Below are 17,166 nucleotides of genomic sequence, written 5' to 3'. Positions count from 1 at the left end.
ACTTCCTCCTCGACGCTTCCTTCCCAACACATCACATCCATTCCTTGACTGACTAACCCATGACTTTATGTGTTGGCCACTCCAGCGCACACCATGCCTATCGGATACGTCACCGACTCCGACCATGAGTCAGATCAACTGGAGGGCGAAGGAAGCGAAGCGGATGTCGATCAGAACATCATTCCTGGCGCCCTCCAAAGCGCTAACTGTCGTGTATGGTCAACTAGGGTGAGAAGCTCTTCCGTTTGACTCGGATCACTGGTTTTTTGCCGTTTTTTTTTTTTTTTTTTTCGAACAGTCATACTCATCCACCTTTTTTTCATATCAAACAGGAATTGTACAGCAGAATGAATAAGTAGGCCTCTTTCGACGTTCGACGCGGTGATTGTGGACTTACAACGTACGCTTGTTACTTTTTGCTAGCAAGGGCATAGACGTCGCACCCCCCTACCAGCGTGATGTCGTATGGACCAAGCCGTAAGCTTGGCAGGTTGGTTTTTTGAGACGATCTCAGCTAACCCTTGTTTTGTGTGGACAGTGCCCAATCGGCACTTATCGATTCGATATTAAAAAAGTCAGTTCTGGTTGCTCTACCAATTTCAGATAAAAACAGAACATGCAGTTAACGCGCGTTTTTCAATTCGTAGTAAGTGGGTCCCAACTTTGCTCTTCAGCGAACGACCAGCTACTGTCGATCGTTTCGGGAGAAAACGCAAAGCCCGATGGGTTTGCATGGACGGCAAGCAACGCCTCACAAGTATCAAACTGTGAGAGCTATATTTATTCCTGTGGTTTCTATGCTTCGGTCACTGACTGCCCCATCCTTGTTTTTGATCCTTCTCCTCACCTGCTTAGGTTCCTCGATGGGGTAATCCCTTGGTACATGTACGTACTGGCTTATTCGGCCCCCCGTGCCCTTCGTTACTAGATGTCTGACTGCTCGTTATCCTGGCACAATCTTCAGCAAGCCGAAGCAGCCGCTGTTTTTCAAGCAATCCGATCCGCCGCAGCCGTCAAGAAAGCTCCTTACGGAGGAGCAGCAAGAGATATTCCTTGCTCGTGGGCTGACTGCTGCGATGTACAACCAGCTAACCGAGCTTCAAGAGCGGGATATATTCAGACTCGTCCAGGAGGGCAAACCTCTGACTGCGGGAGAGAAAATGCACGCCTCTTCCGGCCCGTAAGTACTCAAACATCACTGCCTCTTCAAGTCTGTTGATTTGCTGACCAGCGTTCTGACATATTTCTCAGTTGGGGATGCTACGTCGGCGAGTTGACCGAGCAATATATGGTGAGAAACGACGAAAATCCTAACGGTTGGTGCGGAAGGATAGCCAACCTGAAGCGGGGCACTGTGAGTAACAAGATAGGTTTTCTCCCTCATGTCCTGCACTGACGCTGTGTCGGTGTATCCTAGGATTTCAAAACCATGGCGGAGATCGTCCTTACAATACGGGACAGAACTTACAATTCGCCCGATCCCCCGCGATATTTTGGAACCGTCAAAATTCAGAAGGAACTCGATTCCCTTTCCACATCCCCGGTCCCCGCGGATCTCAAAAAAGAAGTCAAGGAAATTCTTGACTACTTCATGGACCTCTCAACGCTTGCGCCTCCCATGACACCGTACACGGTCGCATTAGCAACCCCCGACGCATTATTTCACCCCATCCAAAGGGGCAAGAGAACAATGATCGCTCCCGTCGAGATGGTATGGATCCCGTATTTAATCTCGGTACACGCTAAAAACCTAACGAAGGGCAAGGTGCTGGAGATGGTGGAATTGTACAAAATTGACGGTAGGCTGCAGTCGTCTACTTAACTGACCGGATTGAACTGACCGCAATGTGCTCCGCTGCATAGTCCGAAAAAAGTATCCCAATGAAGTGAAAAGTAACACCACCATCACGACCTGGTCCGCGAACTGGATCCACAACTTCGACTTGACCAGGCTGAAAGGCAAATACCAGGGGTGGTTTGTACCTCACCCAACCCCCCAGCCGGCGCTTGCAGAGGACCCCAAACCTGAAGGCTCGGGTTTGCGCGACATGGCCAGGCGTAACCTGTCCGTTCAAACCGCCGCCAAAAGGGACGCGCCTACCCCTGACCCAACCCTTGCCTCGAGTCCCAGTACGTCGACAGCGTCACTACCTAAAAGACCGCGTCGCTCTGCGCCTGTGCCTTTAAGCCAAGGTGCTTCCAAGTCACCCACCACACCGTTTCAGCCCCAGCGCACTTCGATGGCAAACGAAAATCCATCCTCGACCCGCCCTGTGGCTCAAACTCGATCTAGCACGGACGGACTCCCTCCCCTCGACAACCTTGCGATTCGAGCGCTGGCTCAACGAGCTCAAGCGTCAATAAATATGGCACCTCACAGCGCAAACCCGCTGAGTAACGGCCAGCCAGCAGCCACCAACTCTTTCCCAAGTCAGCCCGGCGCTCATCATGCGCACGACCCTGCATCTCTTCGACATGCCACCCTAGCCCAGAACGCACCTCGCCTCGTTCCAAACTATGCTACCTCGGCCCGTTCCTTCATGCTACCGAACAAACCCGCGGCCGCTAACGGGCAACAAGCTCCCCAGCAGCAAACTAATGGAAACGTAAGTTATCGGGCCAGTACACACTCTCTTGCCCCATCGCCTGCTCATCCAAGAACATATCTTTGAGTCAGAAGCTGACCGATCTTCGCACCACAGACGGCAAGCCATCCGAACAATCCTTATTGGCGTTAAACACAAACCAGGTAATATGCTTCGAGCTTTTATTCTCTTATATGTTCAGAATCTTCAGCTACAAAATCATTATCAAAACAGTCGCGCATTTCATGCTTCTTCTGAGTGAACTGCCATAAATCGCCCCCACGTACAATAGTCTCGCATTTCCATTTGGGTCGAATTTTCCCGCACACTTCATTTCATATTATCATCTCGCATTCTTCTATCCCATTTCATTATCAAAAGGACCAGTTTTTAGTCCATCATACATGCTGCAATTTTTTGTTCCTTCTAAGCTACCCCATATGAGTAAACAATCTTCGTAGCTCCTTCAAACTCAAGTCTGTTTTGCCCGCTCGGCTTCGAGCTGCAAGCACTTGAAGCGCTATACTTCACAAGCAATGCAATCGTGCTTAATCAATTGGGTATTGTGAGCTGGAAAACTCAAGCTTGAAATTATTGTGTGGTTGTGAGCTCTGGAAGTAAGCTAGTTCATGTCGGTTTCTTTAACACTTTGTATGCCGTTTATCAAAAAAATTTCATCCAACTTACTGCTTCAGAATCATCGGGGAGCCCTCGCCGCGTGCAAAAATATGTCGTAACCAGGTTACACAGTCCTGTCACAAGTCATGACAGACCTGCATGTGCCATGACCTGTCAGGAATGCATGACTTCAAGTTATGGAGCTGTCATGAGAATGACAGCTCTGTGAAACCCAGTGCACAGTCACTGGGCATGTGACAGGTCATGCAGCTTTTGTACAGGTGCCTGGTCTGACCGATTGACCTGTAATTTCACAGGTGCTGTCTGTCATGTAACACCTGCAGGACAGGTTAACCTGATCCACATTCATGTTACACTTTTGCACCCGGTGCCTGTGCCTGGTCTGACCAATTGACCTGTAATTTCACAGGTGCTGCCTGTCATGTAACACCTGCAGGACAGGTTAACCTGATCCACATTCATGTCACACTTTTGTACCCGGTGCCTGTACCATAGACACCAATTTTTGCAAATCAACATGGGATATACTTTTCCCAAAAATGGTGTACCAAGTGTTGCTCATTATGTGGTTTCAGCAATACTGGGTGTATGAATTTCATACTTTGAAGAAAGTGACATTGAAATTGAAATCCAAAATTGAAATTTGTTGCTGTGGTACAGGCCATCTCAGCACTGTAGCCTTGGAATGGTTGACAAAGCAACCAAGGAAATGAGATAAAGATTAGCTGAATGTAAATAAAAAAACTATGGGTGCATAAGTGTGATCACAAAGATGACTGGCATTGTTAACAAAAAGACAGGCTTTTGACTGGGTAAAGATCGATGAGTCTTGGAAACATTGGTGAATGTAGTGCAAGTCTCCCAACATGGCCAAGAGATCTCCACAATGTTGGGCCCAGCAACTTGCATAACCAAGCCAGACATTAAACAGACAAATCAAAATAGAAATCAACATAGATGGACATTTACCTGTATCAACCCATGCTGAATTCCAGAGCTTTTGGGAGCTCCAATTGCATCTATGGGTGGATACAACAGCTACTGAGATCAGACAGTAATTTGCCTTGGTCCAGGGGGACAGGCACACAAGGAAATTCCAGCCATCTCTATGCACTGCCAGGTACAAGATTCATGCATAAGATTGAAGGAAATTTCATTCCACCAGGAAAGAAGCCAGAATGTTAACTGGGAATTGAGGGAATATAAAATGGAGATACATAGCTGTGATTTGTTAAGGTCTAGTCTGTGGAGAGAAAGAGATGGTCTGGTTTCTGGGGTTCTGGGATTCTGGATCCTAAGATGGTAGATTGCAGGATGAGGCAGTCTGGATCTCCAGCCTCTCAAACCTTGAGAGTTTGGTCCATGAAATTTTTGTGTAAGCTATGTACATATGAGAGCCTGCACTGCGGAGCCCATGCTACAGAAGGGAAAGAATGGAGGGAATGTATTGGAGACTTGCAGAGATGAAACAAAAGATATTTGGTTGTAAGCCTCTTCTTGCAGAGCTGCTGCAGTCCTGCTGGAAGTGGCAGAACTCAAGTTTTATCTGTGCTTAGCCAAGAGCCAGAATGAGAACCAGGAATAGTGGAGATACGTAAACTGGGAAGTAAAGGAATCTAAAATGAATATACATAGCCAGGATTAGAAAAAGGCAAGAGTTGGTGGGAAATAACGGAGAGAATGTATCAAAGGACTTGTGGAGGCGGAACAAAAAACAACTGGTTCTAAGGGTAATAAGGCAGTTGGATATGGAAAATATTTGAGTGATTGGAACAAAAGTGGAGTGTGAAACTCAGATTTTGGTGAGCTCCTGGGGATCAGACTGAAATATGTAGGGTATAAATGGAGGTTTGTTCCTGTGGTTGGGTCCAGGGTATCAGACTGAAATATGTAGGGTATAAATGGAGATTCTTTCCTGGCTGTTAAAAAGTTTAGCTCCCAAGTTTCAGACTCAATATGGGGGGAGTTGGGAATACACCACACCCTTAGTTTCTTGTCTCTTCACTTTCTTTCTTACAAGTAATGTTAAACCATTCATACATCTTTATGAATGGGCCCCAATTATGAAGAGGCTCCACTAAATGTATAGAAAGCCACATATTATAAAAATGAAAATTTGTTATGTGTAGAGGGAAGTTCAAACAAGGCCCAAATGTTGTTATTGCAAGCCTAAAAATAAGTTTAATGAATCACATGGGAAGAGGGGTATAAACTGAATAGAATTAAATTTGGTTTTTGTGGCTCTTTTTTGTGCTAGCTATGAACCATTTGATTGAAGTGGAAGAATTATATGCCAGATTTTAATCAGGCATCAGCCCTGTAAGTTTTACATCAAGTGACCTCCTCTATCATCTCCTCCAAATAATACTGAAATGGAAAATGTAGAATGGTAGTTCAGGAATCAAACTGTGGTCAGTTACAACCAGGTCTTATCCTTGCTCTATCCCCAGTCTTCTTTTTTAAAAGTCGTCCATAGGGCTACACGCAACCGCTGCGGATATTTGACAAAATGGCCTGGATATCAGTTATGCTTCGCAAAATCGGAACTCAATGGATCAAAATTGAAGGCTTACAAACGGCTGGAGCCCCGGCTGAAAATTGGACGACCGCATTCTGCCATGATCCAGAAGAAATGAGCACATTGAGACATAAATAAGGTGATTCGTGTAGATTCATACCTGAAAGATTTGGCTTTCTGTGACTATCATGCCTGTGAAGGAAGATAGCTCAATCAGCTTCGAACTTGATAGCTTCATGGTCGAGAAGAATCCCGGAGAGACTTGTATCAGTTTCAATTGACTTACGATAATCACCACAAGTGGAGATGGGTGGTACGAAATTGACTTGAATTTTTTCACCGCTGAGGCCATTTCTCGCTCTGAGACCCCGTGCTAGCTGAACATTTTATAAACGTTCAAATCGTGGGGGCAAGACCAATACATCAGCTAATCAAAGATTCCTTCAGGTGCGAAGATACCGCCAGCCGACTAGAATGTATCTCGGGTCGACTTACAATTACTCGCGAAGGTCCAGGGTTGAATCCCTCCTCTCTCCTTGGTACTAAAACTACATCGATGGCCTTCCGGGGGCCATGTCGTTCATTGCAAAAAGTGAAATAAGGTTAGGCATGTGCTAGCTCTCTAGATCGCCATTGATACCCCTCAAGTTCGTTGAGACTGACCAGGGTTCTCTCGCCGATATTGCTTTGAGGAAAAGTTGTTGGACAGTTGTAAACAAGTTGAATATCGCCCATCGCACCACCTTGATTGACGTATTGGGCTCCCTCAGAGGGCATGAGCAGCGTTCCTGCCAGGTTCAATTGACTAAATCGATGGTGAGAGGCATTTGCATTGATGTTTCTCTGTACTAATTCGGTTGGCTGTCCTCTAGACGGAAGCGCACTGAAAAGCAAGGCTGATAGGAAACAGGGGAGTGACCAAAAATACATCTTTATGATGATATGGCGGAGTCTAATGCGTTCTGAATATTAAGAATGCGAGTTTGGTTGACAATGGCAGTAGCAAGACACAACTCGTGGAGCCACTTATGGTCAGCTGTCAATTTGTTCAGAGGTCGCTGTTTGTATTCTGCGAACTTCTTTTGGTTCACGGGAACTTCTGTCAACACTGGTCGATAACCTGCTGGCCAAGGAGCGTAGATTTCATGGACTTTCAGCCCGATAAATCACAAGTTCATCCACCGGATAAATACTACCTCTTCATGAATGGCCCCAGCCCCCTAAACGGAAACATTCATCGCAAGTTTCCGTCATCCGAGTCTCTGCAACGTATTTACATACAGATTGATGCTGTCTAACCCCTCTGGTTTGGGCAAAGCAAACAAAACAAGTGAGTTGGATTTCCTACTTTCAAAAACAAATAGGCGATCCAAACATTCCGAAAGATTTGCTCTCCTCACAATCGAAGCAGCGAATGGCGAATGATTTGTCTGGTCACCCACAAACACCCGCTGCTCAATAACATCTAGCAGTTTTTTTTGCTTCGAGCGGTCCTTTTCAACAGTTTCGACTCTCTCGGCCTTAAATAACTGCTTGAGAAAAAGATACCAAACCCGACCCCACGCTTCCACCTCGACCAAAAATTGAATCACGCCATGCGCACCGTTATAATATTCTTACTCAGTCTATCGCATGTGCTTTCTGCATCTTGCCTTGAGAATGACACGCCCTCGATGGCGAACCACTCAAGCCCAGACGGTTATCAGGAACCAAGCTCACCAGTACAGACTTTTGCTTCGATCGCCAATACAGCAGGGCCTAGCGGCATTCTAATTCAACCGAAAGGTGGCGCCGTTTTCAAGAATCATGTGGGGAACGTGGGGAACGTAGAAGTGATTTATAAGGGCGTTTCGGATGGGACGAATGATGTTGGCGCCAGAACTTGTACGATCGATCTTCATTTAGTACCAGCTTCTAATCAAATCCAAACAAAATCTATCAACCTCAGCAGCCCTTCGGTGATTCATGTGAGTGGTCGATTTTCTTGAACTTTTGGATGTATGATCTATCTTTTTTCTAATAATGGACTTTTGATGTTTCTATCTTACACAAAGCTCTCCTACGGTTTGAGACCCCATGACAGTGGCAGTAGCCAACCTATTTGGGCCAATTTTGTCCCTCCTCCTGGAGCATGTGGCGATTTCCGTTAGTATATAATTACACTCTATATAGTATGGTGCTCGTTGGGAGACTGATATAAAAAACATTTGGTCCAACACTTTAGACCTGGTCGTTTATGAAAGGCAACTCTACAAGGTGCGCGTTATTTTATGGATTGTTTCTTTCCATGATAGACGAAGCAGAACATCTAACACTCCTACTTTTGGATTTGGCTCAACCAAAGGACACCGTGATTCATTTCCAATCCGCCGCTCCAATAATTCGTTGAGTAGATTTTCTTTTTTTTTTTCTTTTCCAATACCTACTACACGCATAAGGCTTCAAGATAGGTATTTATCAGATTCATTGGCCACTTGACTGAGACAAACTCCTGCTTTGATTACATCAACCGTGAAAAACACCGGTGGTTTGGTATTCCAGATTTCGAGTGCGCCAACATGGTTGCCCCAAAGGTCTACCCCCCAAGTTCTATGTCCGAGCTTTGAAACACGCGTTGGGGGAAGCTGTCTAATTTTACTCAAAATTGAACAAACCATCAACATGTAACTGTTCATCTCACAATGGTAGAAGTGCTCTGGCACCCTGTGTTCAATTAAACAAGTAGTTTACATACATAAATTTTGATAAAATTGCTACAGCTTTCTTTTTGTAGGCACAAACAAGGGCGTAACAGCTACGCTGCAAAAAACGTAGCGTTTAGCGCAGCTGTTTTTGGGCTCGCTGCGCTGCACTGCACAGTAGCGGCCAGATCGCACAGATGCTGCAGATCTTTGGTATTCCTGATGAAAAAAGGCTGTCAAGCGTCTAAGCCGCCATGTATGTAGTGCCAAACCGCTACATTTTAGCGGTAGGGGCGGCAAGTAAACCGTTTTTCTTGAGGAAAACCCCGCGGGAAAAACACTACCACCGGAGGTACGACCGGAGGCCAACATGAAAAAAAGGAAAAGAAATGTGAAAAGAAACGATAGAAATAATACAAGTAGTATTTGGTACGCTAAGATAAGCGGCCATGTAGGCCTAATGATCTCCGGCCCTGTGCCAAACTACAAGGCGACCACATTTTCCGATATTTCAGACCTATGGTATATAAGGGCTCACAGTTCTACAGTTTTTTGCCTTCTAAATCCGGACTTGGCCCTCCAAGCCATATCTGGAGGCCATAATGTGTACCTACTTATTGTGTTTTGGTCCTGTTGTTGTGCACAAATTGTGGCATTCCCTGATTGTTTTTTGCCTTGCATTGTGAAATTAAGATCATCATGATCATTTTCACTGAGGCACAGGCTGACTCAGGCAGCCAGGAAGGCTGTTGCCACCGGCCTGTGTATGGCAGAATGGGGGAGATTAAACTGGGGCTGCGTCCAACAACCACATAACTGGATGACTTCCCGTGGGTTGAAAAGCTAGATCTAGGGGGCAAGGTTAAACCTTACTGGCTGGTGAAAATTGACTGAGATTGAGTTTTCACCAGCAAACAAGGTTTAGTGCCTCATACTAAACCTAGCCAATTAGGCTACGGGAAGTCATAGGAAGTCCTCTTGTTGTCCAACCAATAAGCAAAACACAATACCATTGTGTATGGCTGATGGGATAGGCATAAAGTTAAACCACGTTAGTCGGGCTATCTTTGCTCTGCACCCACTCATGAATGCTGAGGCAAGTCCTGCACTACACAACCTTTCTTTTCACATGCTCAACACTATTTAGTACATGTTATCGTTTTGTGAATATGCAAGACAAAAAAAGGCTAATTAGAGGCATGATGCTATCGAATGCTTTAGCAGCTTATAGACATTATATATCCAAGTGATACAAGGAACACGTTCCACAATAGCCAGAAACGCATGCAGTTCTGATTATCAAGGGTAAAAGGTTATAGCAAACTATGGATCAAGAAAAGAGGAAAAAGAAACTCAAGATGCGGTGGGAGCATCGGAAAGATGACGGCCCCAGGAGCCGGCCGATTTTTCACGCATCAGGTTGTCGAGAATCGTATGGCAGTCAATCTTGGAGCCTAGACGATTACAAAGCAAGAACATCCCACTAAGCTTGCGATTCAAGCTGTACGTCTCGATCGGGGGTGGCGTCAATCGCAACCGGACGATCGTCGGGATTTCGGCCCGGACTCGGTCGGTGACCGTTTGTTGGGCGAAATCGTACGGCTGTTGGCTTGTCGCCCGAAACGGTTCTCCAAGGGCTTTCACGGACTTGTACTGTGCATCTAGCATTGTCTGCGAGCGCGTTCATGTCATCCACGTGATTTTAATCACAGGGCAAGTCAGCTAGTTGGTCTTAAACTCGAACTTGACGAAACAATTGTGGGGTTACTCAATCCAACATCCACGGGAGCAATGTCCAATGCTTGGATTGACCGTTTATGGGCAAAAGTACCCACCTCGCATTCATTGCCAGTCAGATATCCCAGCTCAATAGAGGCCTCTATGCAGTCCGCACGACTACCATCGATTCCAGCTTTGAGCAGCTTTAGATACGCATCTATGAACTTTTCACTATATTCTCGTGTGGCTCCAAAGTCGATCAATTCGATCTGTTTTGACGACACGCAAGGGAGTGGCGTCGCGTCCAATCAAACAAAGACAAGTCAGTCAGCCGGTCACCTCTCATCCTCCCGACGTTTTCTATGACGATTTTTAGTTTGTTCTTCCAACCCGAGAATAGAAAGCAAAAGTGATCAACTGACTTGCTGTGTGTCTTCATTCCAGAGGAAGTTGCTCCAGTTAGGATCGGTTTGCATGAGACGGAAGTGTAAGATTTCCCTAAAACAGAGTTCGAGGACATCGTGACCGATCTAGAAGGGGATCCCGCGATGAAAGAGTAAGACGCGCTCCTGGTAGGTTAGCCGGCGAATGTAAAATGTGGATGAAAGAGCGTTTAGAGAGCCACAGCAGTCGAGGTGAGATTACTTTATTTCGCAAAGCTTGTGACCATTTAGCGGCTTGTCTCAAGGAGGTGCCTGACATGAACTCAGTCGTCAAGACCATTTTAGTACTCAAGTGATCGAAGACTCTAGGCACCGTGAACCTGGGATCGTCCTTCAAGTATTCGCCCATCCGTTTCCCATAACGAGCCTCCCGGGTATAATCACACTCATCTTTGAGCTCCTGACCGAGCACCTCGATCGACTTGGACAAGAATAGCCCTTTGGGTAGGATCGAAGTGGTGCTAGCAAGCACGCTGAGATAGGACAAATCACTCTGGATCGACTCGTAAACTCCCGGAAATTGCACTTTCACCGCAGCTTTGATAAACCCTTTCTCACCATCGGCAACGCGGGCGGCGTGTACTTGACCGATCGAAGCTGCGGCGAATGGAACTTCATTAAAGCTATCGAACTTTTGCAGCCAGTCATTTCCTAGAGCTTGGGTCAGAACAGTCTGTGTTTTCGGAATTAGTACCTCAAAAGAGTTTAACACGTATCCGTTGAAGCTGAAATGCTGGATCACTGCTCACCCCTGCTTGGTCAAACGGCATGTAGTCTGCGGTACACTGGACCTTCACAAGGACTTCCTCGATCTGGGGCGGCAAGATCTTGGCGTCTGTATACTTGGCAACAAGGTGGAACAAGTAAGTAACAAATTGAGAGAGTATGGACAAGTACCATGACGGAGAGAAGGGATTTCGAAGAACAACCTTGGATGGCCAAGAACTGGCCGAGCTTGAGAGCAGCGCCTCGCATCTTGGTTAGTTTGTCGACGAGGCGCCGGACGTTAGCTTCCGACAGAGCCAGCGGATGCGAATCATTCTGGTGGCCAGTGGCCGTCCGTCTCAGAGCTTCCGATGCCGTCCCCCAACCGATTCCTGCGGCCAGTCCTGTGGAAGAATCTCGAGAGTTAGACAATGCCGTGCGACATTAGGAATGGATACGGGTATATAAACTTCCAAAAAAACCGACCTCCGTAGTGAAATAATCTGCCCAGACGGGAAGAAGGGACGCGAGAGGCTCGAAGAGGACTTATCCGATCCTGTTACGGAATGAATGAGGAAGTAGCCATTAAGCTGCTGAACAGAGGACACACATCATACAAAACGCCAACCTCAGTACTTGATTTGGATTTCTCATCAGGCTCAGTACTTGAGTTCGACTTATCATCAGGCTTGGTAGATGCGCTGAAGAGGCGGCGAGACCCTGGGCTGGCTTGTATCCTGAGTGCCGTCTGAATGATCCTTGCCATTCCGATGGGCATCGAGGTAAGATCGACCGGCTTCCTGATGATGATGACCATCTCCTATCCTTGCGTGTTACATAGGAGGGTCGTCCAGACTTCGGGGGCTCGGGCCGGGGTATGAGGCCCGGGGGTACATATGTGGAGCCGAACCCCAAACCCCGTATGCCCCGAGGTATGCACCGAAGGGCATGACTGCTCCTGGTGCACCTCAGTGCTGTGGCAGCCTATCTTTGAGTTTTTTCTTGTCTTTGTCGTCTTTTTTTGGTGGTCTCCATGTTGATTCTCTTCTAGGCATAAATTTTGGCTCGGAAAGGTATCTTCTAACGTTTGGAGCTTGCCAGCTCTTTTTTTTGGGGGGGTGAAAACAATGCACAAATTTGTATAGGCAGGCGAGTGTATAACGAGAGGGAAGAATGGTTTTGAAAAAGGGAGGGGAGAGAGAGAAAGAGGACGAGGTTTATGCATAAAAAAATAGGAGTAATTGATGAGGTAGTGCGGGGGATGATCACCAGCAACTTCTACGGATGATTTTTTCCTGTCTTCTGACGGCCTTAGCGACGCTCCAACGAGCCTCTTTCCGGATCTGACGCATATGATTCTTGAGATAGATCTGGTTGCGGTCGGCAGTATTGGTGGGGCCGAGGATCGAGACGAGGAGGCGGGGGACGTTGAATTTGCGGCTGAGTTGGGAGAGCGAATGGGAGGCTCTGAGGCTCTGGATCTCGCGCGCTTGGGCGGGGGTGAGCGAGGTGGAGTAGGTCTTGGGCGCCCGGAGAGGCGGAGGGAGCTGGAAGACCGGCGGTGTCGAGGCGTCGTTCGACGAAGGTACGGAGAGGATCGGGTGTGAGAGAGTCGAGGAAACTGGATCATCGGCAGTGTTTTTGGGCTCGATTGGAGGAGATGGAGACTTGCTGATTAGATCGTCCGCCAAGTTGGCCATCCCACCGGGCTCCCGGATCACGAACATCACCCGGGGATGCTCGGCCAGCTTGAATCGCTGGGCCGTAGGATCGCTGTCTATCGGGTCCGGAAGATGCGGCCGTCGTGGGTTCCGGATCGGGACCGTTTTCCGCTGCTTGGCTGGTTGTAGAGGCATCCCTAGATTCAGTCCACTCGTGAATCGTCGGATTTGGAGCATCGTGCCCACGGCATTCATCGTCGTCCTGTTATGTATAGTTATCGCCCATGCTAAGCAAGCGCTTTTCTTGATGAAGCTTCGCAATAGAAGACTCACTTCCTAAAGTTCTGTGGTGTCTTCCCTTCGCCTCCCAATCGTTAAGTCTCGTTTCGTTGTCTGTAGGGTTTCGAACTTCCGCTAGGGCGGTACATAGGCACAAAGCCCCTCGACCGGTGGGTCCGGGGGACCCCGCGTCACCACGGAGAGGCTTCAGGCAGAGTAAAAACAGTGAAAGCCATTTCTGGTGTTGGTGTAAATTTATCATATTTCTTGTTTTGTTTTGTAAATACATTTCTGATCTATCTACTGTCTTAAGAGCATCCGCATCCGTGGCTAGATTAGCTGTAGGGTTTTGGTACTCTTTCTCGTGATATGCCGGCTCACCCACAGAAACACGCAAGGGAAACCGCCACAAGAAGAGAAGAAAGCCACAGAGGTAAAACCTGGTAAAACTTGTGGCCAAACACCCACAAACACATCTGAATCAAAAAAGAGTTCCTTAACACAAAAAAGAACACCAAAGAGTACAATATATATCACAAAAAAGGCTGTATGTATCATGAATCAGCCAAAGAGCTGTGTGGGCAAAAGTGGCTAAGGTGAGGAGAAAAGACACGACTGAGCGACGAGGGACGAGGGACACGGGCACAACAACTAAGTGTTAAAAATACTCCCGTCGACAAAAATAGTAAAAGCTCGCAGCCAGACAAGCTTTGTGTGGAGGTCCGAGAAGGACCCCGGCGATCACGATGTGATGTGCACAATAGCAATCATCAGTGAGGGCGGAAGTTTTTTTTTCATTTATGTATGGAGATTGTAATGTGGCGGCGGGAGGCCGGTACGTATCTAGGAATGTCCAAGGCAGACACAACACTATCAAGACTGCTTAATATAGTTTCGAAAGGGATCATCGGCAGTGCATATATCTGTTTGTGTCTGTCTGAGGAGGTAGAGGAGTGTGGACAAGATCTAGTGTGCGCGCGTTTTTTTTTTTCTTCTTTCAAGTGTTGGTGGACCGACGTTTGCGGATCGCTTCTCGGACGATCGCCACGCGGGATTGGTAGCTTGGCAACGCGTTGATGCGGCGAGATTGACTCTGCCGGATCTCGTCGTTTGCGAACCCTGGAATCCTGATGTTCCACGACCGTTCTGTGCTCCCCGTACAAACAAGAAGTCAGTTTCATTGACGTGGCAGGGGAAAAGCTCGGGATGGAAGCCGCATGACTCAAATCTCCAAGAGGGTCGTAGTTAGATTGTTATGGATAAATGAATAGATCGTACCAAGATGTAACTGAATATCTTTCGTTTCCAGCCGGTCTGATTTGCGATGTTTGGCCAACTGGCAAGAGAAGCGGGTGACGGAGTCGATAAACTCGTCCGCTAATTCCAGCAACAACTGCAAACATCCAGCGCCCGATCGGGTGAGAGAGTGGGGAGAGAAACGTGATGAGGAATCAGCTGAGTGATGAACAACGAAGGGGATACATAGAGAAAGCGGTTTAGAAAAAGGGGGGACGAACGTCCTCGACCTCAGATTCTAGTCGTTCCGACGGATCGATACTTTCGACGAGCTCTTGGATTTTACGTTTAGAGATGATCCGATTAGCGCTAGTAGCTTCTTGGCCTCTCGTTGCCTCATGAGTTCCACTACCCTGTCCGAGGGCCTCACTGATTCCGTTGGTCGGCGGCCGATGCATCAACGCGCCTGCCAAGGTAGACGAAGCCGCGTGACCACCGGTCATCGTGGGTCTAGGTGGGGGAAATGGGACTGGTGCTGGCGTGATCGGCTGAGGCGGCTCACGGGGAGCGGAATGGGGGGTCTGATTGGACGAAGTGCTGGGGCCGGGGGCGGACGAAGCTGCAGCTTGTGTGGTTGACTGTTGATGATGATGATGTTGCTGCTGCTGTTGCTGGTGGTGCTGTTGGTGATGATGATGATGCTGTTGTTGTTGTTGTTGTTGTTGTTGTTGTTGCTGCTGCTGCTGTTGTTGAGCGGCTATTGCAGTGTGCTGCTGTGACGCGAGACTAGGAACGGCAGCAGGTACAGGTTTAGAGAGGGAAGTGGGCTGGTTGGCTTGTACTGCGGGCGAAATTTTGGTGGTAGTCGTTGTTGGGGCGGCTATCGAAGGAGGGGCGGGAGAGAGAGACGAGTCTTTATGAGGAGCAGGAGAGCCATGAGGTTGTGCGGCTGGAGGTGAGCCATGCGTATTGTTGTTGGAGCCGTTTGGGTGTGATGGAAGGCCATTGGCTTGAGGAGTTGAGTGGGGAGTGCCGAGTGAAAGCGGAGCGAGGGAGGCATGTACAGGATGAGGGGAGGTGGCCAGATTGATGGACTGACTCATGGGCGAGCCTGCGTTGGAACCGGGTGTGCCCATGGATTGGCCGACTTTCTTAGGGGCTGGCCTGGGGGCTACACGTCGCTTTGTGAGATCGATGACAGAGCTGTTCGGTGGACTGGCGGCGTTAGACATGGGTGGGGGCGAGGAGGCGGGCCCGCCGATGATTGATTGGTGAGAGGATCCCGGTCGGGAGATCGGATGTCCCATGGGTTGATTAGTGTTGTTGGGGTGGGGTGCAGGACTATTCCGACCAGAGAGGTTCAAGTTTTGACGAGGACTCGAGGTAGCAGCAGAGAGGTTACTGTTGAGCGGCCGGGCGATGGTAGGATTATTAGCTTGAGCAGAATACTGCATACCAGAGAAAATTTGCGGTTGTCTCTGGAAGGCTGCTGGCATTGGAGCTCGCTGGGCTTCGCTGGGATGTTGAGGTTGGGCGTTTTGGGGGCTTGGACTGTTGCTATTATTTTCACGACGGAAACGAGCGGCCACCACCTCACGGATTTCGTAGACACGTTGAATAGCCGCCTCACGCTCAGCCGTGGAGAGACTGGGGTTCTTGACAACATCTTGAGCCTGTTTGATCTGGAGTAAGGCTTGAGTGATTTGAGGATCAGTCGAGTTGAGGAGGTTGAACTCTGTAGACGTGGACCTTTGATGGATGGGTTGAGGGGAGGTGGTTGACAGTTGCTGGTAGTGAGCAATCGGAAGTGGCGCTTGAGATGTGGGAAGAGGGTTAGAGATGTACCCATTACTTCCATTAGCTGGAACACTCGTCGAAAGATCACTTATCAGTGAACACTAAATGAGCGGGTGAGGGTAGGCCTCGAAGCTTACCAATCTGATGGGCCGACTGGAAGGTTTTGTCTTGATCAGGATGCTGAGGTGGAGGAGATGAATGCTGCTGCTGCTGCTGTTGCTGTTGCTGCTGCTGCTGCTGTTGTTGTTGTTGTAGTCGTTTCTGTTGTTGTTGCTGCGCAATTTGCTGTTGTTGATTAGCTGCAAGTTCGAGTTGGAACATCTTGAAAGTATTGGGGTTGCCCTTCATGTAGTTAGTGAATGAGTTCATCTGCTCCGGGGTGAGTTGGCCCTGGGCGGCAGCCTTACAGAGTGTGCGCTGTAGATCGGGGTTGGTGTTGAGTGCCGCCCATTGGTTTGGGGCTGGCTGGGGAGGGTTGACGAGGTGGGGATCGGTGATGAGTGGGGCTGCAGGACTGTTGACGACGCCAGGACGTTGGATGGGGAAGGAAGGATTCATGGTTTGGAACAGGAGGGCCGATGGGCAGGGTGGTGGGTCGGATTGGCAGCTTGGATGATTGCGACCGTGTTAAGCGCGCTCGGATCGAGGCGAGCTGAGGATGGATTAGATTTGGGACAGCTGGCAGCGGCTAAGCGAGCGCAACGAGCGATAGACGGCGAGTAGATCCCAGGTGGCGGGATGCGAGTCTTGCTGGAGGGTGGGGTGGGCTGATGCTCGGCTTTTCCGATGCTCGACGGTCGGCGGCCTGTTGCCTCGGCGACTTGAGCTGGCGGAACTCAGACCCACCCCCCGGACACCCCGAATCACTACGGGGGCCGCGGACGAGCAACATCAAATGCACAG

At 48.5% G+C, this 17,166-nt stretch overlaps 6 protein-coding genes across 6 annotated transcripts; 2 read left to right on the top strand and 4 right to left on the bottom strand.

Annotated features, from left to right (window-relative positions):
• Positions 1-347: 347 nt before the first annotated feature.
• Positions 348-2,738, top strand: PtA15_1A246 (uncharacterized protein; the record flags this gene model as incomplete). The annotated part of the gene is made up of 10 exons (XM_053165253.1): positions 348-355; positions 424-477; positions 539-574; positions 648-767; positions 856-885; positions 965-1,180; positions 1,252-1,354; positions 1,418-1,799; positions 1,864-2,606; positions 2,703-2,738. 10 exons carry the CDS (start codon positions 348-350, stop codon positions 2,736-2,738), a joined length of 1,728 nt encoding a protein of 575 aa, XP_053016463.1.
• Positions 2,739-5,683: 2,945 nt separating this feature from the next.
• On the bottom strand, positions 5,684-6,672 carry PtA15_1A245 (uncharacterized protein; the record flags this gene model as incomplete). The annotated part of the gene is made up of 6 exons (XM_053165252.1): positions 5,684-5,715; positions 5,798-5,837; positions 5,903-5,934; positions 6,029-6,119; positions 6,238-6,303; positions 6,406-6,672. The coding sequence occupies 6 exons, from the start codon at positions 6,670-6,672 to the stop codon at positions 5,684-5,686; spliced, it is 528 nt and encodes a 175-aa protein (XP_053016462.1).
• A 665-nt stretch (positions 6,673-7,337) lies between these two features.
• On the top strand, positions 7,338-8,348 carry PtA15_1A244 (uncharacterized protein; the record flags this gene model as incomplete). The annotated part of the gene is made up of 5 exons (XM_053165251.1): positions 7,338-7,709; positions 7,797-7,887; positions 7,967-7,998; positions 8,087-8,126; positions 8,284-8,348. The coding sequence occupies 5 exons, from the start codon at positions 7,338-7,340 to the stop codon at positions 8,346-8,348; spliced, it is 600 nt and encodes a 199-aa protein (XP_053016461.1).
• Positions 8,349-9,776: 1,428 nt separating this feature from the next.
• PtA15_1A243 (uncharacterized protein) lies at positions 9,777-12,107 on the bottom strand (the record flags this gene model as incomplete). The annotated part of the gene is made up of 8 exons (XM_053165250.1): positions 9,777-10,094; positions 10,259-10,411; positions 10,565-10,672; positions 10,788-11,258; positions 11,335-11,420; positions 11,515-11,694; positions 11,777-11,846; positions 11,919-12,107. 8 exons carry the CDS (start codon positions 12,105-12,107, stop codon positions 9,777-9,779), a joined length of 1,575 nt encoding a protein of 524 aa, XP_053016460.1.
• A 448-nt stretch (positions 12,108-12,555) lies between these two features.
• PtA15_1A242 (uncharacterized protein) lies at positions 12,556-13,206 on the bottom strand (the record flags this gene model as incomplete). The annotated part of the gene is made up of 1 exon (XM_053165249.1): positions 12,556-13,206. One exon carries the CDS (start codon positions 13,204-13,206, stop codon positions 12,556-12,558), a length of 651 nt encoding a protein of 216 aa, XP_053016459.1.
• A 1,021-nt stretch (positions 13,207-14,227) lies between these two features.
• Positions 14,228-16,821, bottom strand: PtA15_1A241 (uncharacterized protein; the record flags this gene model as incomplete). The annotated part of the gene is made up of 5 exons (XM_053165248.1): positions 14,228-14,376; positions 14,509-14,623; positions 14,748-15,014; positions 15,309-16,327; positions 16,671-16,821. 5 exons carry the CDS (start codon positions 16,819-16,821, stop codon positions 14,228-14,230), a joined length of 1,701 nt encoding a protein of 566 aa, XP_053016458.1.
• Positions 16,822-17,166: the final 345 nt, after the last annotated feature.

Source organism: Puccinia triticina, chromosome 1A (assembly GCF_026914185.1).
Source record: "Puccinia triticina chromosome 1A, complete sequence".
In the NCBI taxonomy this organism is placed as follows: domain Eukaryota; kingdom Fungi; phylum Basidiomycota; class Pucciniomycetes; order Pucciniales; family Pucciniaceae; genus Puccinia; species Puccinia triticina.
The sequence above is the reverse complement of the archived record's forward strand: the minus strand, read 5'-3'. Positions and strand labels throughout refer to the sequence as shown.